Source organism: Taudactylus pleione, unplaced genomic scaffold (assembly GCF_031769625.1).
Source record: "Taudactylus pleione unplaced genomic scaffold, aTauple2 ptg000041l, whole genome shotgun sequence".
Taxonomy (NCBI): Eukaryota; Metazoa; Chordata; class Amphibia; order Anura; family Myobatrachidae; genus Taudactylus; species Taudactylus pleione.
Window position 1 is genome coordinate 51,892,021 of NW_028284443.1, and position 27,734 is coordinate 51,919,754.

At 34.5% G+C, this 27,734-nt stretch overlaps 1 protein-coding gene across 2 annotated transcripts; it reads right to left on the reverse strand.

The window, feature by feature from the left end:
• LOC148538168 (short stature homeobox protein) lies at positions 1-27,579 on the reverse strand. 2 transcript variants are annotated; one of them, XM_088456879.1, is made up of 5 exons: positions 27,170-27,579; positions 24,097-24,305; positions 17,884-17,941; positions 16,215-16,303; positions 1-2,764 (listed from the first exon to the last, which is right to left on the reverse strand). In XM_088456879.1, exons 1-5 carry the CDS (start codon positions 27,435-27,437, stop codon positions 2,519-2,521), a joined length of 870 nt encoding a protein of 289 aa, XP_088313005.1. In that variant the 5' UTR covers positions 27,438-27,579; the 3' UTR covers positions 1-2,518. The 2 variants fall into 2 exon arrangements, with proteins under 2 accessions (XP_088313005.1, XP_088312997.1); XM_088456871.1 differs by having other exon boundaries at positions 17,875-17,941.
• Between the last annotated feature and the right edge of the window lie 155 nt (positions 27,580-27,734).

Here is a 27,734-nt window from a genome sequence, read left to right on the forward strand (position 1 = left end):
AATATTTTATTAAGATTCTGTTAACTTGAGTGTTAAATACACATGTACCAGATCCATAGCTATTACATGTTTTGTTTCCTGTAGGTAACACATTAAATGTGTTATTATAACATTTTCCATCGTTTAAAGTGTATGGAAATGGTGCATATTAATAATGCCACATCCTGCATTTTATGCTTGAAGACCAGAAATGCTGCCATGAATTATCTGTAATTGGTTCCTGAAATTTTTGAAACATCAAGTCACATGACTCATAAGACATCTGAAAAGTATGTTTTAAGCACTGGCTAAGTCACAATTGCAAATATTTATACGTTTATTAATGTTCCACTTGTTGTACGAGATGAACATTCATACCATGTGATTTACCAAAATACACTCTCAAACTGAACGCAATATGTTTTAGTGAATTTGTATTGAAGCATGCTGGTATGGAAGTTTGGCTAAGAAAATGTAAAAGTATGCAATATGACAGATTTTAATAACAGTTGACTTTGGACAGGCTATTATTCTTCATATCTACGATCCCTGAAATGTCTGTTAACCCAGACATACAATGTGTATATATGCAGCCCCACTAATTGTACTAGTTGACATGATGCTAATATATATTTGGCATGAAAAGATCTAACAAAATCATACCAAAATGTATTATACATTATTCAAATTAATGTAATTAATTTATCCCATGCAGCAATGTCTCCAGCTACAATTAAAAGGGCTACATTTTAATGAGTATAGCCAATGACAGAAAAAAAGTCTAGATTTGCAGATTTGGCTAAAAGCCTGCAACATTTTGCAAAAGCAACAGGTTTCCAAAATATAAAAATAAATGCAAAGCATTGTAAAATTTACACTCAACATAATTAAAATATTACACATTTATAAAATTTCAAACAGAATAATAAATAAAACATCCACTTACATTTTTTACAAAGATACAGAATGGTTTTCCTGCCTTTATATACTAAACACAAATGCCAAACTAAAAATGGTGAAATGCTTTTGTCAGGTTTTTGTTTATAACAGATAAACAGAAAAGTGATTTCTTGTGTTGATCAAATTGTAAAATTATATCTAAAAGGTATGATTTTAAATTAAAATGAAAGAAAAAAAAATCAAACACTTTGGTATTTGTTTAAACATGAATTCCTCAGTTTTGCAATGTGTTCTACAACCAGCATTTTCCAAAAATGGTCTAATTCTGAACTTGACCACTTCAAACTTAAATATTGGCAGACAGAAAGAAAAACTACCTTGCCAGATTTTTAGCTGAGATTATTACAATATGGCACATTGACTTTCTAAAAACCATGGCAGCTTTCTTCATACAAGGAAGAAGACAATATAATTTTATCCATTCCCATGGAATACACTCATTTGGCAACTGAACTGCTACACCCAAGCAAAGCACAAAAGGCTGGGCCTAGGTGAATACAAATTTACTTATCAGCATCTCAAGATTTGATTCTTTAAATCTATAATATTTACAGTATTGCACTTTACTGCACTTAATTGCATCTCACTAGAATTAACTCTGTATCAGTATTATTTCCTGACATCTCATTTCCATCTTCTTCCTCTTTACAATAAATTAAAAAATTTTGGAATTTCCAAATCTATTTAATTCTGTATTATGGGCATGGTGACTGTTTACAGGTCAATGGCACAAAGCACATGATGTTAAGTAATATTAAATAATATGCTGTCTCTATGGTAAAATGTTAAATATTTCCTTTTCAAATACTGAAAGCACCAATAAATGGTGTAGTATAGCATTTATTTTTCATTTCCAATATATGATCATTGGAAAAAATACATTATTGCTGCCTGCTTTTGTGAGAATTGTTCTACACATTTGCAGGGTGAGTTTTGTTTTGTCTCAAATCCAAAACTCCATTTTATGTTTGGGAGACTATAACTACAAAGAAAGGTATTCTTGGCAGTGAAATAATACCATTGGCAACAAAGAGATGCCATTTTAATGGAGACCAGCCCCAATGATCTGTTATCTACAATATAGTGATCTATGTATACGGGTTTTCCATTATTTCTTTACCCAGAAACATGCAGAAGAAAAATTGAAAGCAGCCAATAGTGTAATTTTCAAGTCCATTTTTGTTGTCAAGGGTATAAAAAAAATCTCAGTTTTTCTCTATTGTTCATTCCACTTCAAAAGTTATTATGTTTCTCCAAATCCTGTAAGGCTATGTTCTTCACTTCTTAACTATCTCCTTCTGTCATTGAGGTTCAGAATCATTGTGTTCGCAAAACATCATAGAAAAATCACAATATGTAATTCAAGCTTATTTTGAGATTAATGAACTAAACCAAATTATGTCTTTCATTAAGAATCCTTCATTTTCTTTGTTGATCTTCTAGAGAAGCAGGTACAGGCCCTTTTTTTCTTTTACATTTGCAAAGCATTTTTACCAACACATTTGGTGTCTGTAGAGTCAAATAATGGCAGAAAGGGGAATCGGGAAGTCAGTTCACTTTTTACCAATGGCTAAAATTGTCAGAGCCCCAAAGCCTCTGCATGTTTCCTGGCTTTGAGTCGCAAGTCAGCAATACTAGAGTTTTTGCTGTTGCTTTTAGCAGCAGCTGCGACCACAGCTGCTGCAGATGCTGTTTCTGCCAGTGATGCAATTGGAAGTCCAAAGGGAGGAGGAGGAAACATTAAATAAGGAGCATGGGCAGCCAGGTGCGGGTGAAGATGGGGGTGTGCATGGGCTACTCCTTCTAACTGTAACTGAGCTTGGACCTAGAAGTAGGAAGAAACACAATTCACATTTAGTTATTTTAAACATAATATAAATTAGTCCACTAATATACAAAAAAAATCATAAAAGTGCATTTCGTCAAAAGCAATATCATTGCAAGATATTTTATTATGCACATTAGAGCAATAAATAAGCACATAAAACCTCATGATGTGTCAACTTAATGTAATAATTAATACAAATATCTGAACATGACGTCAATAGTTATATTGGATAACACTAATGGCAGGTGTTAATATCAACTTGTACAGACTCGTCAGACAAAGAGCGCTCTTTGTCTGACGAGTCTGTACAAGTTGATATTAACACCTGCCATTAGTGTTATCCAATATAACTATTGACGTTATGTTCAGATATTTGTATTAGTTGTATTAGGTGGGATTTACGGATATATTCCATATTAGGAGCAGCTATATTAGCACTACTATTATATTTTGTATTTGATATCGTATTGTCAGCTACTATCACCCATTGTGAGCACCTGAATGCTATATTTTGTATATTTACAAAATATATTTATCTAATGTAATAATTGTTTATGTTTATATGGCATATGATGCATCCATCTTGCATGGGTTGTTGTTACACAATGTTATATGGAAATTTTTAAGAAAGTTTTTTTAATTTTGTCCATATTTCTTTTCCTTATTCAAAATGTTTGCACCTATCCTTTTGCTTTACCACAAAATGAATACAGTTCCCACTACAATTGTGGCTAGATGCACACAAAGTGAATGTCCATTTAACTATTGTGAGTTGTATTATACAGCTAAGTAAAACTAAAACACAAATTGTGGAATTTATTGTAAAGACAGCTGTTTTGTCCTTTGGGACTATTCAGCTTTGGCATGGTCCCAGATTCTGCATTTTAATACAACTTTTGTTATGAGTCAATCAAAGACAGAGACATATTGGTATAATCTGCATATAGATTAACTCACTACTTGTTTTTTAAAATGACATAATTTAGTGCACGTAATCCCAATTTTATTACACATATAAAAAACATAAATATTATCAGACCATTATCTCCTTTTATAGAAAACTAATTTAATAGTTGTGGCATCCTATATTATCTTTATGGCTTAATCTGTATTTTTATAATGAAAGCTACTTATCTATTGGTTTACATTGCCTTAAACAGCATGAACAGTACATTTTTATCATGTCAAGTATATTGAAAAATGCCACCAGGCTGGACAATCCATATTTTAATGTAATGGTAATTCAATTAAAAAAGGTAAAACATAATTCTTATTAATAATCATTTAAAGTCATAAAGTCTTACCATATAAGAACAATTAATAAACAACCCTAGATATATGTTTATATATTGTATAGTACAATAACACTTGGATTATATACTACTTTATATACACTGTCGCAGCTTTAAATGAGCAAAAGTGATTTCTCCCTTTCTTATGTGTCAGGAATAGAACCATACATTTCATCAAATTTATATACTGTTTGCAAATTTGTTTGCTCCTTTTATTGCCTTCTAAAATTTCTAACTTCATAACTTTTCATTACACACAACTGGTTTATATTTATGTTGGAACATTTAGAGCATTTTGAAAAGTATATTAGAATGTATCAGGATAACAATGAAGTAAAGTGCCAAAGATTAAACAAGTGAGCTTATTTATTGGTAAATGTCTGCTGACTCCACTAAAATATGTTCCACAAACTGTGAAACAATCTTTTAATATTTAAAAAAAAATTAAAAGATGTGAATCTAGAGCCACGGTGGTAAAACAAAATATTGCAGCAACCTAATAAACTTTGAAAATCCCAATAGCTTCTAATAGTAATATTTTCACTTTATGAATGTAGTGTAGAAATTTTTCACATTTGACATCCCAGAAATTGGATATATGAGACCTGTAGCTTTTACAGTAGCATTTTAGTCACACCTAAGCAAAGCATGTTCTCTCTTTCAGAAAATAAATAGTTATGCATATTAACATATAAAACATAAAATGATCAACTTTGCCATTTTTAGCTAATGTAATTATTTTATTTTTGCAAGTTGAAACATTGAAATGTGAAAATGCAGTGAGAAACTATATTTAAATTGGTTTAGACCAAAGAATGTCATACTATAGTGACAAGATGTAAAATTTAAGTTTCAAATATTAATTCTTATAAATATATATATATTACCTTGTTTGACATTCCCTGTTTATAATCATTAATATTTACCTTTCATTCTAGTAAATAATATTTTTAAATGATGCAACAAAAGCATTTATATAGCAACACAGTAAAATGTATTATCTCAGATTATATAAAAAGTTATTTTATTGAAGTGGATATAATTACTTATAAAAAACAATCATATCTATTACTATGAAAGCTTTATTTCACCCTCATCAGTAAAGCTATTTTGAAAATGTTCTAAAAAGAACTGGTAGTGATTAAACAATTAGCTATTTTTAAATCAGATTGTGTAAATGTGTCTGTTCTTAAATGTATGTTTTTTCAATATTAAAATATTTTCCCATTGAAGAAAATAATCTTATAATTTAAATATAAAACATATTACTAACTTTAGAAACAATTCTATACAAAGAGTATGTTCATTTTTATTAATGTTAATAAAAATAATGTTAATAACTAGACATTACCTAGGCCATTTTTCATTATTATTTTTTTAAATTATTATTATTATTTTCCATCAGAAATTGCATATATAAATACATATTTAATTAACACAACATATTTTAGATTTTCTTGTGTTAATTTATTTATTAAAAATAAGAATACAACTGTTTCTTTCTGTTATGGTTAGAATTATTCCAATTTTAATACTCATTTGGCTTTCATTTTTTTTCTAAATCAAACAATGTTACAATGTCTAATACCTAAATAAATTTACATGTCATCAATTGATAATGATTACAGTTTTATAAAAGTATTATTATGCCTCTTCTGTCAAATACTCCTAGCTTTTAAATTAATCTTACTTTGTTATGTAAGTGTATAAGTATAACATGATGATTTCAAAAGATAAGAGATCAGACAAGATGGTAGCCATTAGCAAAATAGTTAGCAAATGTAAATCTATGGTAGAGTAACATGATTACAACCACAAACAAAGTTGATAAGCAACATTAGTTTAGATTAAACCATTTCATGTTAGCTTTCATACATAAATGTAATAACAGGCCCATGTGCTAAAAAGTCACACAAGTAGAATTCAAATGAATATGTTCTCAATTAAATATTTACTTATTTCTTATACAAGTTGTTTATGTAGATATATATATATAGATATATATATATATATATATATATATGGCTTTACAAGACTTGAAGAAAAGCAATCAAGCTTGATCCTAATCTATATTGAAAGTTAGTTACTAAATATTATATTATCCAGCAGACTATGTGAAATAATCTAAATTCAAAATTGTAGATGACAATCTGATTTTCATATGCATTGTTAAAACTGTAATCTAGGCCTGGACTAAAAAGGGTTAATACAAATGTGTGATTCATAGATGATGGGCAGATTATTTTATATAAAAGGAAAAGGCAAATGTAAAGTTTTAGTCTAGGATTAAACTTTTTCCAACAACATATTTCCATGCCTTTTGCTTCCAAATGAATTAGTGAACTACTGGAAACATCTTAATTATAATGTACATAGAAGGAACATTAATCAATATATTATATATTTATATTAACTAAACAGATTACGTACTTGTGCTAATGAAATTGTTGTTTTTATAATTTATGCAATCTAAAAATTCTAGACTCAACTACACTTATACAGGGACACATATACTGGTAAATGTCTTAATATAATAAAAAAAACAATTTTTAATAATATTTTTTAGCTTTAAGATAATTTTCATAGACTCATATTTTAGGATAAAATCATTATTTACTTATATTATGTAAATCCATAAACTTTTAGCTATATTACATATTTTTTATATTTTTATTGTTTTATTTCAATCTTACACTTTATTGCTGTTTAAATATTACAGAAAATGACAAATGTTTATTTAATAATTTAAAATATTTAGCAAATTATCACACCTATTTGAGTCGTTTTTGACTTTTTTCACATTATTGTTATGTTCTGCATTTGTGAGTAGACCTACTGACATTAAATATGCATTGATACTACTTTTGCATTGACTATAACTATAGGCTTTACATATTTCAATCAACATTCTGTTATATATGATCTCCATGTTTATCTTTTTTCATTATGTGGCTATGTACTATTTTGCTACTGTTCACTACTTATTTGATAGATTATATAGATGTCTCTGTCAAAATAATTTTGACATATCTGAACAAAGTTTAAGAATATAAATAGTTTCAAAAGCATTTTGTAATTATAACAAATATCAAAAATATTTATGGATTTTGATTAGTGACAGCCTATTTGAAGTGATTCACAAAAATCTAAAACCTTGAATGGGGCTTGAAATTGAATATATTGGAATGTGTTAAGCAATCAGAAAATATACACCTTTAGTAAAGTCTAATATAATCCTGAAACTTTATTCAGCACCTTGATATGTGCATGTTATGGATAATATCAGAAGTGTGGATAAGAGCAGTGTTTCCCATATAGTCTTATACTATGTGTACACATTTTTATAATGTCAGGAGACAATGAAGCAGGTCTTACTATGAAACTATTAGTTGTGGAAAGTGTAGATTTATAATTATAACTCTATCTTTATATTTTATAAAAAACCTAATATAATTAAAATAAAGTAGCCCAGCCATGCCCCAAAAACTCATACCTGCAGTAGTATATGTGAAATCGTAATTGCCAATAAAATGCATGTCCACCCAGAATCATGTGCTATGATTGGCCCAGCAGAAATCTAAATATGGTGACCACTGCCAAGTGAAAATTAGCTGAAAATAAAAAACACATTTTGTACTCTGAATATATACTTTTTTGGGAGATGATTTAAAAACATAATTGGAAGCTTAGATAAGAGATAAGAGAGCTATTTGTACATATGTCGATTTTATAATAATATTCATGTTTTCATGGTTTAGTACAAGTTTTACAGAGTATGAACATAAGAAAATGCTGAGATACCACATTGACTCTACTTTTAATGTGGAACAGGATATCATGAGTTGGAAAAGAAAATATAACATTTAACATAAAATGTTTAAGTTTATCAGTTTGATTATTTTTTTATGGAATTAAACTAACAATGAAGTAGGATGAAACTATTCACAGATTAAATTGCAGAACTTTTTTTAATTTATTTCTATTTTAAGTTATTTTACTAATTAGTAAGGTGAATCTTCTGGATAAGTAACTGGTTGACCTTAGACTTGATATACTTGAATAATTCTTTACATATATGAATAAATATATTTGTCTACATTACCTATGTTTAAGTTAATTGTATGTCTGAAAACTATACATAGAAATTTCAGAGAATATATTTGTAATTGTCTCAATATTTTCACTTTGAAAACAAAGCTTTCTTTGGGAGAGTGTTTTTTGGGATCTGTGTAAAACATTTATCATTAATGGATACTAAAAATAACCCTGTAAATAATAATAGTCACCTACTACTCCTATGTCTGTGCAATTGACATCTTAACTCAATTATATAAACATAAATACCAACCTTATTATACACTACATATAAAGATTAAGTTAGTATTGAATTAAGTGAGGACAAGCATAATGTGAACTGAACCAAGTTGTGCCAGTAGTAAATAGAAATTGTATGGTTCTGTCACAATCCAGCCACCTATAGACTTGCACCTATAGACACCTATAGCTACCTATAGCTTGCAACTCAAACTACTCATCAAGCAATGACTATGGGATCATTTTCCATATGTCTATTAATTTACATATTACATTTATTATATGCTATGACTACTAATGAAGAATACAAGTTGCAAGAGTAGAATAAGGACTGATGCAGAGATAGCCTCAATAAATTAAACCTAGAAAGATTTGTGTGTATTCATGATGATCCACTGATGCTGTATTATGCTATTGATGCTGTAAACATACCAAATTGAGCATGCTCTATTTTCGGTAAAGTCTATTAAATCACTTCTTAAACTGCTAACAGCTAGCTAAGGATCCAAGAGTAATCTTGATATTTTATTCAGTTTAATCTCAATGAATAACATATGGATTGTTAAATGATGAAGTCAAAATTAAAAAAGTAAAGAACAGATATTTTGACTAATTATACATCTCTGAAGCAGGTACAAGGGGCATGATAATGTACCCATCCAATACATTGGAATGCAAGTAGGGTTGCCAACTATTTTTCAGCAAGCTGTGAGAGATTATGAGAAGCAATTTTATGCTGGTAAAGCTATTATGTGAAGAATCTACTAAATTTTAACTAGATCACACACCTTTAACGATCAAACATGTCTAGATTTTGGAGACTGCAGGGCAAATCTAAAAATCTGACAATTATTATCTGAGTTGTGTTTTCAAAAAGTTAAGTCACTCCTCTGCCCCCCTAAACTGTTGTGAGTGCAACTAGATGGGGGAGGTCACTGGGTAGTAAAGGCTCAACCAACCTGAAGTATTGTTTGTCAATGACATGCAGAATTGAATGATGCCCTGAATTGAATCCAGTCCAAATCACTATGGAAATAAAAATTGGGCATACTGGACTTTTTACAATTAAGTGGTAGATGCCCTAAATAATTGTATTTAGTCTTCAGGACTTGTATGGCTTTTCATTTTAGATGAACCTTAGAACTAGACCGATCTCCCTGTGACCAGAGTAACTGACAGCTAGCAGACTTGAGTTGCAGGAAAATACTACGAGGATTGGTAGATTGATACACAAGGCAGGACAATAATGTCACAGCAACTCAAATGACGAACAGCATCAAATCCCAACATATGTGGGGTAATCTTCAGCTGCCTCGAATAGGATGAGGATAATACTTTATTTAACTGAGCCATATTGGATTGCATTTGCGCTCATGGTTCAGATTTAATAGATTAAATTTCTAGTATTAGGGGGACTTTAATCAGTTAGAAATACTTGAAACCTATACAACTATCATGTGCATTGAATTAAATTATACTATCCATTCAGCAATAATTGTAGAATAAACTTGTACAGTGTTATGTATTTTATATATATAAAATTTATTAATAATATCTTTATAACAGGTTATATGCATATAATGTATCTTGGTGTCTTGAATGCCACTGAAAGCTGTATTTACCATACTTTTAATGTATAAAATTTTAGTGGAAATATGAATAATTTTTCAGTGATTTGGATAAATTGGCACAACATATAAATTCAGCTAATAGCAGCAGCATTAACAGTAATTTTCTATTTGTAGGACTTAATGTTATCTTTTCCTAGCCCACCTATAAAAATAATATATGCAGGACATTATGAGGCTGTATTTCATTACTAGCAGAGAAAATGAAATGTGTTTGCAGCCTCTTCTAAGGCTGTGTGTGGCACAGTGTAAATTTGTTATAAGGTACTTGTGTTTGTCTACATTTTCTACCATAAAATGTAGCTGAAATGGCCAAAGAAAAATGAATTTGATTGAAAACATTTGTTTTGGACATCTGTCCAGCAACCACATGTATGCTCGTAGTTTGCCACTTTCTTCATACAAACATCATTTTAGTCAATATGACTTTTGGTGGCCAGCAGACTCTTATAAATTCCTGATTATATTGCGAAAATGAGTGGCAGTATTTACCTATTTAACAGCAGACAAAGAAGAGCTTTGATAAGTCAAAGAAATGCACACAATATTTAGAATTTTTGCAAAACGGGTTTTCTAATAAAAGTGCTTTCATAAATATGAGCAATTTCTGTTAAAGACGATCTTGCTTATAAAATAATAGCACTTAGTCTAACATTGACAAAATAATAGTAAATATATATATATATTTTTCAATTAATTTCAATTCATGCTTAGATATAAAATGAAAGCAGCCTGTAATTATAGTTCCAATTTGCAGACAACTTGTAGTATATTGAATATATGCACAATTTCTGTAACCTTTTAATTAAAGAGACATTGGGGAGCATTAAAGGTGACATTTTATGTCAGATTAAGAGTGTTAAGTTATCGCACACTTCTCAACTTTTTGTGCAATAATTTAGCATCTTTTGCCTATGTGCATTCTCTTTTTTTGCACAATCCAATTCCAAAAGCCACAATGCGGCTTTCTCCCGAAAACTGTTCGTGGTGTTACCAGTGAAAAGTACAGCAGAAAATGTGGAAATCAGTCTGTACCCCAAATAAAGGCAAATTGAGAAGTGCAGGGCCGCCATCAGGGGGGAATTGTTGGGACTACTGTCCCGAGCCCGGACACTTAAACAAAGGAAGGGGGCCCGGCTCGCTCCTACCACCCACCCACCACCGCTACAGCCAGTGTAAGTGAAAGGGGCCACCATCCTATGCCTGCCCATAGCCACTACTGCCAGCGCAAATATATGGGCTCCCCAACCTGCTGCTACTGAAAGGAGCCCGCCGCCCGCCGTGAGAATGATCCCAGTTCTGCTGTCCGCCCCACGCTGTCGATGGATGCACAATAAAGTTTATATAGCACGTGTGACGTCATGACGTCACCGCGCGCCACTGAAGGAGAGTAGAGCCATGGCGCTGGAGGAGCAGCAGCCTGGAACAGAAGAAACAGGGTAAGATTCACATGCTGGCTGGCTGAGACAGTGCATATAATTGATCGACCAATATATAGGGTGCCCATCGGTCAGTGTGTACCAGCGATATGTCTGTGAATGACATCATTCACAGACATATCACATCGGCTCTGCTGCACAGCCAGAGCCTAGTATATCTGCAGATATATTGGGGCATCGTGCTGTGTGGATGGGTGGTCAGTAGACCGCCCATACATTTGTTGCAGTGGCTGTGGGGCGCAGCACGCCCCCCCCCGGCCAGTGGTACCCAGGGCCAGATGACAGGTGATGGTTGTTCAGTGTATATGAACAAACATCATCTGCAGATATATCTGTTAGTGTGTACCCAGCTTAACTCTGCATATCGATATACAGGGTTATAAGGAGGGGTGAGACTAGCCGTACCTGATGTCGACTGCAGCCCACGCCCTCCTCTGGCTCACGGTTTCTGCACTGTGTGTGTGTGGGGGGCCCTGCCAATTTTGCCTGTCCTGGGTCCCACAATTTCTGATGGCAGCCCTGTAGAAGTGTATTAGTGGCCCTAATTAAAGTATTTGGGGTTATTAAATCGTGTCAAATGACTGTTATATGCATTTTGCTATAACAGTGGACAAATTATAGCATTTTTTTGGGCAAAATAAATGCTGCATTAAAATGGGTACATTACAATGAGGGCAAGTATATTTTTGTGTCATTTTAGGGCACTTTTAAAAATACACCTGGTGCGGCCACATATAATGTTTAAAACACATGTCCCATCCATACAGCCCCCCAAAATACCTGAGCCACTACTTTAAACTGATTTTCAGTCATTTTGTTACCCCAAAAATGACATGTCAGTATTGGCCAAATAACGCTAATTAAAAACTTTTTTTCCCTAATTGATCATTAAGAGAGATGTCCAAGGGGTCCCTACATTTTTACCTTAAAACAGGGGTTTTGCACAACTTATCACCTGTTCTGGTGGTGGAGAAAACTTTTCGCCACTTTTGGCTATGGACAATTTGCAGATGCAAAAACCGCGGCTAATAGAATTTCCTGATAATTATAAATTTGCAAGATAAGCCGCTCTTTCGCCGAAAAGTGGCCTATCGCAGTTAATTGAATTTAGGCCTTATTCTGTATACAGCTCCACTCTGTCCAATCACATGTGGGAAATAAATGATAAAAATATATATATACATATATATATATGTATTTATTTTATTATTTTTATTAATATTTTTTTGAAGAGGGGAGTAGGTGATCACATCTGACTGGACAGGGTAATGGTAAATTTACATCTTTAAGATGCTGAATGAAAGCTACAAATGTTTAGTTCTTAAAAATTGCTTATTCCAAACACAATACAGTATGTTTTATATGTTTTTCCTTTGTGTAAAGAACTATAATGTTTCATAATAAACTGTACATTAGAACTATATAAAGGATTATAGGTTAATTTATGAAGCAGAGATTCAGGGCCTCATTCAGAGGCGGTCGGAGGATGCAAGCGGTCGCTCAGAAACTGGGTGGCCGCTTGCATCCTGACCGCCGCCTCTGTTTCGGTCGTTAGGCTGTGGGTTAACACCCACTGCTCTAACGACCGCTAGGGTGATGGTCACGATGGTCACTGACCATCGCAACCATCGGGGCTTACGATGAGACCCTAGGGTAGGGTCTCACTTGTCGTAAGCCCCGGAGAGCTTCTGGCTCTGTCAGAGCCGGAAGCCCTCCAATGACATCACTAGTGATGTCAGTGGGGCCTCCCCCAAACGGCAGGCGTTCCCATGGGAATGCCTCCGTTTGGGCTGCCACCCCCTGGCCCGCCTTCCAAACGGGGCGAGCTGTCAATCAACATCGACAGCTCGCCCCCTTTGGAAAGAGACCCGCTACGACCGACGTTGTCGGTCGTAGCGGGTCTCGCGCCTGCGTACGAAGGAGCCTGCTCCCTCGTGCGCATGCGCACTAGACAAACATCGAGGCGGCCGTGCGGTCGTAGACCGTACGGCCGCCTCTGAATGAAGGCCTCAGAGTGGTGCAGTTTAATGCACCAGTTTTTACTAGAGATGTGCACGGACCCCCGTATTTTAGTTTTGGTTCTAATTCATCATTGTGTTTTGTTTTTTGGTTTTGGCAAAACCAACCCCATGTGTTTTGGTTCAGATTCAGTTTGGTTTTGGATTCCTTAACTAATTGATAAAAATCGATAAAACAGCTAAATTCATGTAATTTGGACCTGTATAAATACAATCCAAAACCTGGGTTCAATTTTTAAATCCGAGTTCTGAACTGACCGTGGAACCGTATCGGGACTCGGTTGGACTTTAAACCCCAAAGTGATTCTGAACTGGGACTCGATTCAACTCAGAATCCCTGAGTTCTGGTGTGTTCATATTTCAGGAAAACCAAACCGCACATCTCTAGTTTTTAATTTAAGTGAATACATGCATGGATTTTGCACCCTTATTACATTTTGATGCCCCTTTTAAGCAGACTATTTATATGCTGATGGTGGTTGACAACAGAAGAATTTTCACAATATTCAATTTACATTTATCTGTTACACTAGTTGATCTACTCTTATTTTTGCACTTCTCTTATATATTGGTTAGGTAAATAGGGAGTCTAAATGCTTGTGTTGACTGAGTAACAATTACTATTGTTGCCTCATTGTGATCCTTTAGATGCTCTAAAGGCACCCAAAAAACTTTAGAAACACATAGTGGGTGGTATATGGTCAATCCCTTGCACTTTTTTTACATTTTAGTGCATTTCATACAGAACAAATAATTAGTGCTTTAATAGCAAACAATAAACTTCTGGGTATCAAAAATGCAAGTGACTGTTTTTATGTCGACATGTGCATGTTGTCAGTCAGCACGTCGACATAACCCCTAACCCTAAACCTAGCCCTAACAGCAGCATAACCCTAAACCTAACCCTAACTTTAAACCTAAACTTGTGCTGTTGACATTGTGACTGTTGACATTCACGATGTCAACATAATGACCATGTCGACATTTCAACCACGTTCAGACATTCAAAACATGTTGACATTCTGGTGTCAACATTCTGAATGCTGATATAATGACCACAAACCAAATATACTTATAATCTTATATAGAGTATCTGTTCAATCTATTGATTACTGAACTGCTGACACCTCTAAGAATTGTTTATGTTCATATAATTTCCAAGTATATATGCCTAATATATGTTAATAACACATCATATACGACACATAATACACAATTGATATTGCTGTAAACTCTTATTAAACAGGGAGTTATGATTTAATCGTTTTAGTATTCATTCTGAAAGCTGTATTATAATGAACAATATTCTTGTACCATACATTATATTAATAAGAGACGTGACCTTGGGTTTTTATGGCTCTTATAAATGCATTTGGATTTCTGCCCTGTGGCTTTATATGGTCATTGAGTTTCTCTGTAATATTTAACATCCTAATAATTTATACATGGGGATACATTAACCCTAATAAAAGACTTAATGTCCATATAAATAGGTTATTGATTACTATTTGGATAATAATAATCACACAACATTCATTACAAATCTCAGTGTACAATAGGAAATAACACATAACTTGGTTCAAATTATAATGATGATAGAAGCCACCTCAGACTTTGAGCACTGTATAAGTGAGCTGTGTCTGATGCCAACTTTCTGTAATTCATTATATAGATTCATTTTATATGAATTCAGCTCAAGTGCTGAATACATTCTAGAGGCATTCTGGAAAATATGTCAAGTGTACATTATTATCTAAAAGTTGTAAATATATCACAACAAGACCTCAGATGCACATGAAAATTCTAATTATAAATTCTGACGGTGGTTGTAAAATACATAACTGAGGAGACAGCAAGAACACAAGCAATGGGCAAAGACAAGAGTCAATAACCCTTGTCCATTGAATATTGAGAGGATCACAATACAGATTTGGGTGTACTGTAAACATATGGGCCCTGAGCAACTACTTCCTAGTAATGGCGATATGCACATTAGGTCCTAGCTATTCACTGATGTAAGAGGCCAGCTTATGCAAATGCTGCAAGTATGGAAATGTTAGAGTGGAGGGGTATCCCTGGGCTCACCTGAGCCCTAATAGGCTTTGTTTGTTTGTTCCCTCCATTTGCCAACATCAGAATCAGAAAGAATGACTTTTAAGGTTCCAAAATATATGTAAAAATATATATATTTTTAAATGGCAATAAGGTCTGTGCAATGCACCTGACAATGGGATTTATGTAACATTGTCATCAATGTGGTCTGCACCATGTGGCTGATAATGAGGTTGGCAAAATGATTGCACAAAGCCAGTATAATGCTCAGCATTTGTTTTCTTTCTTTATGCATTAAGGTGCCTCTTAAATAGTGCTTTGAAATATATATTTAAACTGGTGGAGCAAAATTGTCAAACCATGTGCCCTAGCTACAATGTTGTTTTTCCCAAGGATACCCCAATATAAAACACAGCAGTGATGTAATTCGTGATATTTGGAAAGTAGTGATGTCATTTGTATCACATGACTCTTTCTTGATAGATAGATAGATAGATAGATAGATAGATAGATAGATAGATAGATAGATAGATAGATAGATAGATAGATAGATAGATAGATAGATAAGATAGACAGACTTAAATACATATATATTTAAATAAAGAAAAAGAATATATAGTTTTGACTACATCCATCATAGACATTGATATATTTAGAAGTCTAAAAACGATATGATTGTTAATTATCCTTTTCTACATTTGTACCTGTTGGAAAGGCATCCTCAGTGCTCCCATGTTCACATAAGGTGCGACTCTACATGTTTCTAAATGACTGGCTGTTCCAAGAATGACACCTACAAGATAAAGAGAAATAAATAAATACAAACTGTCAGTCTTTTAATTCTGATGGCAATTATCTAGAATACTATACAGGAACACTATATTCTTCCAGTAACAATAGCATAACTGATACCACTGTTAAGGACAGAAGGACAGTATAACTAAATGTTTTTTTACCAATGCATGTCATTTATGCATTTGTAAAACTAATGTACTTATTTATATTTATAGTTCAACTAAGATATGTCCCAAGGACTACATTTCCTTTCTTTGCCAAATCAATTAAATTAATTCATTGCACTTACATAGTGAGACATCAATCTATGGAACAAATTCCACACATTTGGAAGAGTCCATGCTAAGTGAATTTTTATGTATAACCACTTAATTTTTAACAGAGACTTCTATAACTTTGTGGAATAATTTAATTTTCAGAGGAAGGCGTGTTTATGAAAATGTTCATGGTAATGTTTTCAGTTATTGTATAAAGGGGATGTTATCAACTGTGTAAATAATTAAATAATAATGGAGCATACACACGGTCAGATTTGTCAGACTTGTCAGATTTGTCAGATGAACGACTGAACGATTAAACGATTTGAACGATTTGACCAAAGTTTTGAACGATTTGAACGATTTGAACGATTGAACGATTTTTGACTGCATTAAAATGAATGGAATCGTCCAAGTCTGACTGCAAACACATCAGATGTCAGAAATCGTTATCTGACCATCGGGAACGCGCATCGTTGATCGTCCATCGTTCAGGCATGTCAGATATGAACGATTTTCCTTCAGATATGAACGACTGAACGATTTTTAAATCGTTATCGTCCATATCTGAAGAAAAAATCTGATCGTGTGTATGCACCATAACTCTGCAAAAAAACAAAATGTCAGAATGTTTCATCATTCAGCGGGTCTCCTGCACCTGGCATTGATTTGTTGGCTTCCATATACTCCACAGATATTGTGTTGTCTGTGAATATCATGCTGGGGTGTAATTCAGAGGTGCAGAAAGACACGGCCGATTGTTAATGATAATGCCGCCGCCTATTCTGATCATACTGAGAAGCCCATTTCCAGCAGCACTAATCCGTCATGGTGTGTCTGTAGAAGCACCATTGGTGCACCATCGGACGCACCATCGAAACTTGCACCAGTGCTATGACAGGTGCAATTTCTCCCTCTTAACATGGCGCTCTGTGTCAGCTGCTGCTGTCAGAGTCACTCTTGCGACATGGCCGCTCCTAGCTAGCTACCCCCATGTTACCTCCCAGGAATACCCCCTGAAATCCCCAGCTCATGCATCCAAAATCATTCTCCGTCTCCCTGCGATAACCATCGGGACCTATACGCAGTACGACGCAGTTACATGTGAAGACTTGCCACAATGGAATTGAGCACCTCTGAATTAGGCCCCATGTGTGCGGAAGAAAGAACAGTATAGCAAAGATTGTGGATTAATCTTTCTTCCAAGTGTTAGTAGTCATATCATTGTTACTCTGTAATTTCTAAAATGAGAGAACCCTCTACCACCTTTTTTGAAGAGAAAAGAAAGTGTAACGGATTTGGAGGTACTCACCATACCCACCTTTATGCATTTGATTTTCTTGTTTTCTACATTTTGCTCTTCGATTCTGAAACCATACCTATAAAACATATTTTAGTAGGTTAGGGTCCTTCATCCTACATGAATTGTTCATAAATGGGATAGCTGAAGGTAATAAATACATCTGTAGGTTACAGGCCAACTGACCTTATAATTGCTGAACATAGAGAGAATCAGAGTTGCATTTAATTACACCAACACTGTGTGCATGGACCTAAATGCGTTTATTCGCCTGTATGCCAAGTTGTCTGCATCTATGCGACAGCACTTTCCTCCTATCCATACACTTGTTTAAATGGCCAACATCATTTCAGCTTGCACTTACAACTCCCGTATCCAGATTTATCTCTGCATACTGACTACTTATCATAGCGCACAAGTGCGCTTACACATCCTCAATAAATTTAGACTATATGTTAACAGCCTGTTGATGCCCAGTTGCGTCATTCAGCAGTAAATACAGTTGTGACTGAGAGGTGTATGACTTTAGATATAGACGCTCAGCTACGGAGCAAGCTCAGTGCTTACATTGTGCATACAAGTGTGAATGGGCCCATATATTCATCACTTCTGGGCCATTATAGGGAAAAAATGTACTGACAATAATATCTACTAAATTAATTACATATATAGTATTACACAAAATCTCCATCATAAAATAAAAATGAACAATGCATGTCTGTAAGAGAAAAAAAATTATATGGTAATTTGATACACTTTTGTAGTAACTAGGAGATTTGTTTTGTTTTTGGTTTTGAAATATTTCTCATTGTATATAAACAGTTTAGCCAAATGCAGCCATTACAGATGTCTGGAAAACCACTTCCAAACAAGTTAGACTAAATGAGTAGTAAAATATGACAATAATGCTGCATTCTACAGAAGGTAAATGTGGCACCAACAACAGGACTAAAATGTCAGTTCTCACAGTACTGATGCAAAATGTCAAACATGCCTTAGGCGGTGTTAAGAGTCTGATCAGCATTTACGTTAGTACCATAGGTACTGACAATTTGGTCATAGTGATCATTATAATTATTTTTATAAGGTTAAACAATTGTAAAGATCATAACGGCCATTCATGCTGCACTCACCTTTCAGTATATCAATAGCAGGGCAGCTCTAAAGGTGCGTACACATGATATTTTGCATGATTCGCCCGATATCGATGCATCGGAATGACAAATCGTGTAAAATATGTCCAAATTGTGAGTGTCCACTCATGATGCCGATGCGCGTACCCGCGGGGCATCCGTCGCACCTTCAGATCTTGTCTACAGCAGACAAGATCTACCAATCTCATACACAATGCACTGGAAATCGTTAAGGACGCACAATAGATTGTAGGTCAGATTGAACACTTTTTAGCAACATATTGTGTCCTGGAGTGCCAGGAGAGTTCAAGGGAAATCGGTCATGATATTGCATCGTGAGCACATAGACTAGTGTGTACGCACCTTAACAACTGTCTATTTTACTGTAAAGCAGAGGTCCTAATACTTGTGAAAATATCTGTATATATATTTGGATACTTTGTCTAATATATAAATGTTGAAATTGTACAGAGATATATAGAGAAAGCTTTAATGTCAAGATAGTCACCCCATCTCATGAAAATCCTATATGTATTATAATAAACTTTGTACAACCCAGACATTCATCTGGTGATTATACTCACACCTAAGATGAAATTTGTGCATGATCAAATATAAACTAATGTGTGTGTGTGTGTGTGTGTGTGTGTGTGTGTGTGTGTGTGTGTGTGTGTGTGTGTGTGTGTGTGTGTGTGTGTGTGTGTGTGTGTGTGTGTGTGTGTGTGTAAAATGTTGTGGCTGCCTTAACAATATTTATATAGCATGAGTATTGTACTATAAATCAATAAATCATTGAAAAGTACGGTTTGATATTTGTAAATGTATACAGTAAAATTTTGTTAATCAAATTCAACCATGCCCTCTGTTACACAAGTAATACATAATGGTGTTGTCTACACAATAGGAGGGAACAATTCAGTTATGTAACTCAGTTATGTCTATTTGTTTTCAATATATTGGGCAAATATAAACTACCTGCTATTGTATGTGCTTAATTATTTTGCACACTCACAACAGTCTAATTTTACAGAGGAACTTTATTAGGCATTTTACAATTGCTTAAATGATTTCACCTTGAAGGCTGCTCCTAATTTGTAATGCTGATAGTGTACAGCTAACTTAGATCCAATCATTAATACGTGCATAGAATGTACGATTATTGTTCCTGTTATGTCCAGTAATGAGATAGATAGATAGATAGATAGATAGATAGATAGATAGATAGATAGATAGATAGATAGATAGATAGATAGATAGATGTTACCAAAGATAATGCCATATAGCAGACACATAGGATGTTCTAATAATTCATTAAAAAATACTAAATAATATTTTGCTACAAAACGAAATTGCTATGCAGCTCTGGTCAGTTCCATACATTTGCTTTCATATGGGTCTTTTTATGATAACTTGAAAATAAAATAAGTGTCCATCCATAATATAGCATCGTTTCACTTTTCTAGACTTCTTTAAAAACTCAAAATTGGTCTTTTTCCTTTTGGTAACATACACAAACTAATTTTCCATTAATTTCCGAATAGTCTACCTCATCTATATACAAAAACTCATTATTTGACAAGTAACCTTGAAATGAGACAGCATTAAATGTCCCTAATCACTCAATATTCTTTCTTAAGGTAGGTGAGGCAGTCAGGGACCTGTATTACATTCTAGAAGAGTAACATCAATTTAGACTGAGCAGTTTGGCTGGTAAACAGTACCAGCGTGGTTTATTTAATAAGTGCAACATTCACACAATACCTGCAATCATTATATACAAGGTGTGTATAAAATGAAATATACTAGACTTACTGTATTATACCACTACTGCTTGCTAAACAGCTCTCAGCTATACAGTAAGAAAATTGGGGCATTCTTCTGTTACTAATAGTCCATGAAAAAGGTTCCTTCATTTTCTCTCCATAAAAATCATTATCCATTGCAGACCGGACATGCAGAATCATTAGTTACTAATATGAGTGTCAATAAATCAGATAGCGCTAGCAAGGAGGGGGTCATAAAAAGGTGGGAGGTGATTCAACGTGACACTAAAGCTGTAATATCGCTATGCTATGGGCTATCATAAGTGCATACAGTATATAGGCTTTATGAATGGTACTTACTGCACACATCCACGAAATAGGAAGTGCCTAATGTCTGTCTAGTGATACTACAGTTTAATTAATAATAGCCGCGCGAATTCTGCATTGCATTCCCCTCCAAGCATTGTTCAATTGCCTTAATGATGGTCATTTACAAGTCAGTAATTAGTGCAAAGAAACTCTCTTAAGGCATTCATCATCACAGTGCTCAGTAGTCTGCAGTGCAATGCCACGCTACGCTGGGTGTGATTATAAACCCTGGACATTCCTCTCTGACATAGATGTAGCTTTAATAAAGGCTTTGTGCTATAGGGGTTCAGTGTAGCTTACATGCCCCTCAACGATCTCCGACCAGCCCCAAGATACTAATCTTTTTTTGTATATCCCAGTTATGCACTAGAACCCATCATGCCTGTATGGGCAATATAAAGTTACAAGAGAGCGACTTGCACTCTGCTGTGTATGTAGATGTTGCAGACAAAGAGAGAGCTGTAATAAGCAGCGTGTAATATGATTATCTGATACTGATATGGTGGCATCTGCTGCGGGTGCTCTGTACATTGCTCCTGGCGCATTGGCACGACACCTTTGGAAATAATAAAACGACTTGAGAGAGAGAAATGAAGCGAGTTCAGTCATGGGAAATGCAAAAAAATCAAGTTATGAGAAATAATAGTGATAAATTAGCCAGTAGGTTAAGCAATAATAAATCAGTCTTTGCGCGATTTGCGATCAATTCCAATTAAGCACGAATATGCTAAGTAAAGGGCACTACACTGTTTTAGACAGTTATTTCTTCATTAAGGATCACTCAGTGATTTCTTTCACAAATACTCTAATCTGATTTCCTTTTGATTTCCATTAGAGACAGTGAATAATGACATTTAATTTAGCTGTGCACCATAAACCAAGAGATATTTCTTGTAATTGAATTACTGCCTGCTCCTCACCATGGTCTCATAACTTTCAATTATAACCCTGACAGCTGGGTGGTATGGGGTTCCAGGACACGCTAAAAATAAAAGGTTAATAAGGACCAGACAGGCATAGGAACATCAATTTATTTACGGCAAATTTCCACTCTAAATTGAAACTGTATCCTCTAACAACAAGGACAAATTGTGCTGATAGGAGGGTTATTACAACAAACAAGTAAGTATTAAAAAATGCCTTCCTGTCTTTTACTCCCATATCTGTCCCCTGCTCTAAATCCCCACCCCCTCCACCTCTTATTTTCATTTGCTAATACTCGCTATTAGGAATGTTCTTATTTTCACTCACACATTTAGCTTCCTTTTCTGAAAAGGTCCAACTATTTTTAATGCAAACAGATTTAAAACGAAAAAAAAAGAGAGCTGCCATGTTTTTTTTCATGCCCCCCACCTGAATCAATATAGACATTTTGGCTGAGATTTTCAAGATCTGAAAGCAGTTTAAGGAGCAATTTTCTGCAACTTTGAACATCCTGTTAAGGTGCTACTCTGTAATAAAGTACTAAAAGAAGGAGTGCAAAATTAAATTACAAGTAATTTGTTTTTACAGAAACAGTACATAAAGGCACTGGAAGATATTACAGATTATGAACATCAGAACTGGAAATGACATAAAAGTTGATATCCCCTTTAGCTGAATTAAAGAAAAAAATACTTGTTTCTATATATATTTTTCTTAAGTTAATTTGGGCAGTGTGGTTAGATCAATTTTGTACATGAACTGAGTTTAGCACACACACATGCCCAGTAAATGTGCGGTGAGCTTGTAATAAGCCAATTTTGGCTAAGATAAAATAATATATTTGATACGCACATCTCTGCAAGAAATACTCCATATGAAAATAATAAAAAAATATTAGTGCTCTCAATCAAATATTTTTATTTATCTACATTTTTCTGCAATTGATATATTCTCATTTTAAATATTTATATGAAGGATTCTAATGAGCCTACTCTCCCTAGCAGCAACACATATGTACACACTTTATTATACGTCTATGATTTTGTAATTATGTTTACTAATATATTAGAGTATAATACCTGTGTTAGTTTCCTTCCTGTATGTAATTGCAATGCTTAATTTGCACTTGTTTTAAATTCAATTTTAATTTAATTTTTTTCTTTATTTTTTTTGTAAGTCCTTGAATTGTTATCTTGATCGATTAATTCTTAGACAGGAAAAGTTATGTCTAATCGAGATTTAATTCAATGCGTCCTGTCATAAACGTTGACCGCTCAGCTAAAAGCTCGTAAATACGTTTTACTGACTAAATAATAATTTTCAGGATTGTGTTTCCAGCACTTTCAAAGCAGCGAGAGAGCAGATGGGATAGACTTGGATGTCATAAATCCATATGCCTGTCAAGCAGGTCAGCTGGGGCACCTTTACCCCCCGGCTCATGATAATCCAGCCCAAAGCAGCCAAATAACCTTTTAAAAAGGCCTATTTTATTCGTCGGTGGTAACGACAACAGGAGGAAAATTGTGCTGAAAACTAATAAGACGGGATCAGCATCTTGTGCCAAAGAATTGTTGATACTGAATTCAGACATGTACATATGTATGGGGGCTAAAATCTCCTGGACGCTAGTACCGTATAATTTATTTGCCTAAACGGGTAGGAGCCAAATTATCGTCCCTCATTAATATATGTTCTAGAATAAAAGACACATTATTATTATTATTATTATTATTATTATTATTATTATTATTAATAACAAAAATAATAATAATAATTAACTTTAAATATTAACCTTGTATCATTTATATTATTTTACTAAGAGTACACATCAGTTTTCAATAAGCCACATTTTGCACACATCCTTATGGCCATATTTGCAGACACATTGCACTTATTCAGTCTCATATGTTTCTCTGTTGCCAGAATTTCTGCATAATGCACAACTTTCTACGTGATGCACTGTACTACATTTTTACTTCTTACAGGACATATATCAACGTGATGGCAATTCAACACTGTGTTCCTTATGGTCTTTATCTCCTTACCTGTACCCTGGCTTCAGAAAGTCCCAACCTTTGACTCAGCTCCTCTCTCATGAATGCATCAGGATAGTGAGTCTCATCAAACAGTCTTTCAAGTTCATTTAATTGCTCTAATGTAAAATTAGTTCTGCTTCTCCTCTGTTTCAGCTTGGTTTGTCCGTCTTCATCCTCTGATTTCACGTCTTCTCTCTTGTCTTTGCACTCGTAGATCCCTGGCAAGAATGAAGACAGTCATTAAAGCGACAGCTCGGTGGGGACCAGCTATCAAAGCTTCACTGCTCTCTCACTACTCCAGCAAGTTTTATGGAACAAATTCCCCCTATTGCTTCAAACAGCTCATCTCTCTGATACATGTGCCTCTTTCCCCTCTCTTTCTGCAATAAGAGGAGAAACCCCTTTGACAAATGACCCAATGCATGAACTTCAATTAACAGTATATATATATATATATATATATATATATATATATTGTCCCTAGTGAAATGATCGATGTAATTTGATTGTCCTTCGGTAGGAAGAAGCCAGTACAGTAATCTTAATAATTACTCCTTATCCACCATGTATTTCATGAACTACTCTGTTGTAACAGATATGTTTTAATGTATTCTCAATCGATTTATATTAGTCCAATAGCGGTGTAGGGTGCACAGGCACAGAAATCAATTGTAGACATACTGAATGCATATACAAGGGGATCAAGGATTTGTATCTATTTGCAATCATTTAATAATGATAATGAATCCAGTCAATGGCACTGCAAACTTTGCAATTTTGGTTCATTACACATGATAAATAGATTAACAGCAAATGTTACATTTCATCCACTCTTTCATATTCTTTTACATTGTGATCTATGTATGTCAGTACTGACACATAATTTTATTTATCTAACTTTTTATCCACATACAATATCCATAAACTGCTAAAATATATTATATAATATAAATTCTATAAATAAATAAATATATATGAGAATTGACGAAAGATAGATAGATAGATAGATAGATAGATAGATAGATAGATAGATAGATAGATAGATAGATAGATAGATAGATAGATTTGGAAGATATTGGTCACAGTTATATAGTATATGGTGTATTGGAGCATGTGTAAGAATGTCTCTCTCTAGGCTCTTCTGACACTAACACAGCGCTGTACAGAATCTCAGCTTTTATCAATGCCTCTTCAATCAGCAAGACAAGAAAGTGCTCTGGAGGGGATTAATGGAGCCTCAATTAGGAATATGATAGTCAAGTGCCAAACCTTTTACTTTACCTATAAACACATTGATGCCCTTGAAGTAATATTTACAAATTTTAACATGCCAATATTCAAAATCAAACAACATTTTAAAACAATAATAAAAATAATAATAATAATAATAATATTACTTGTGAAAAAAATATTTGTTAATGCTTATTATTAGTGATGAACTTATTACTAGTAATAAGTAATAATACTTATTTTTAGTACATGACGTTTATTTTCTTTTTTTAAGCAGTTATTAGAACCTCAAGCAAAGTCTCTCATGTTTGTTGTAATCCATTATATAAGATTAACTTTGCAACGGTTGTAAAGAAAATGGATGTGTAATTGTTTCCATGTGTTTATAGAGTACTTCTATGTAGTTTTAATCATTTTATAATCCTTTTGTTCTTGCAGTACACTTAAACTTTATTACATTTGCAGTTAGGCTGAAAAGCATGCAGGCAAGTGGCATTACAGACAGCGGGCTGGACAGTGGCAGCGTACAGCTGACCGAGGCGGTATACTGACATTTAATTATAGAATGAGGATCCCATTCTCTCCTTAGTGTGATTTATTACACTATAATGGCCACGCGTTGACATTTCCGATGGCGTTGAATATTACATTTTCAAACTATATGAAATTGTGTATGTCTTAATGATTAATGTGGTAATAAGGTACTGTATTTACTGTAGCTGAAACATTTGTAGTATATGTACAAATACATGTGAGATTTTACTGCTCTTTCATCACACTGCAGACTTCATATTGGAAGTGTGCGAGTTGGGTACAATAAAGTTGTGTTGCATTACAAAAAGAAAACACAAATCTATCTATAAATAGATGTGATTGTGTATGTATGTAAACTGCAATGTGTGCTTCACGCAGATGGTGCTTACGAGCACACACAAACCGCATTTATGCTCCCCTCAGCCTACTCTTTCACATGTCTTGCTTTTAATTTAGTTTCACCTTGAGTTACACCAGATGAAAACGTTTTGGCCTCCTCTCCCCCAGAGCCACATGTGTTACAGGCTGTTTGCAATATGTCTTTTTTTTTTTTTTGGTATGGAACAGCCATGATAGCAATTTGAAAGAAGGACACCTGTGTGCCCGGGTCAGAACTGTTCAGTGCGTCTTGCCCATGTGTCAGGCCTGCTGATGGCTCTGTCTGAGATGAAGGGATTGAGTGAGTGCAGCAGAGGGCATCTGCTGGATGAGAGTCTAGCAGTATAGAACTGGGCCGCACTATAATATCACTCCCTATCATTAGCATTTACACAGTCAGGAACTTCATCCACACTATCAGCAGCAGAACCGAAAATAGTCAAAACCCTTTTCATTTCCGACATATATTCTGCACCATCCTTGCTGTAATATATCTGCACCGAATAAGGTATGGCCTTCCCATTCTTTGTGCACAGCTATTTACTAAATGTGTATAAAACATGCAACACAGCTGCAATCCGATATTTGTTACTAACTAGACTCCAACATAGTGACAGAATGCATAAGCTGACCTGCATGGAGCAAAGTGTGTCATCGTTCGTAAATACTAAGTATCTTTGCAACCTCATGCTGTATATAAGAAGCATCGTGTTGGATGTAGTGTAATCATGGTGTTGGTAAAGTAGAATATATTTGCTAGAAGCTGTCCAGTTACCAGGAGTGATCGCAGCAAAATAATAACAATACTGATTCTGCATGCAACGCATGTCTGTTTGTCTCTATATGGCTGTAACTTTTTCCTGACCTTTCTCCAGCACAAATCGAGAATCCAATACAACAGATCTGCTGCGTTACATCCATAGAGGTTTCACATACTTACCTTCAGAAATCCTGGTCGTGCTGTAATCTTTCAGCTTGTCTTTGTCAATGTCTGTGTGCTCTTTGTAGAGATGCAGCGAGCAGTGGTTGTTGTTCTCTGTAATGTCCTGGAGGTTTGTATCAGAGTTCCCCAGCTCCCTGGCCCGAGCCAAGCCTGTCTCCAAAACTTCCCTGTATGTAATGCTTTCCTTCTTGCTGCTGCCACTGCCACTGCTATCCTTGTTTTTTTGGTCAAAGGATTTAGATACAAAAGCTGTAAGTTCTTCCATGGCTGCCCTGTGATCTTGTAGCACCTATCCACAGAGATCCACTTGGTTTTCACTAGGAGATCTCCACGTCCCCTGGAAGCTTTTTATTGTTTCTCCCCCTTTTTTCACGTCGAGGATGAACTGCATAGGGTTAGATCACTCCTGCTGTTATTTATGCCTTTCAATTTGAGATCACACTATTTATACATGGATACCTCAGCCCAGCCCCCAGCTCTCCCTGTCTCCAGCAATTACTGAGTTCTCTACAGTTGCAGGCGGATTCCTAGCAGCTATCCCCCACCTCAGTCCAGCAATTGG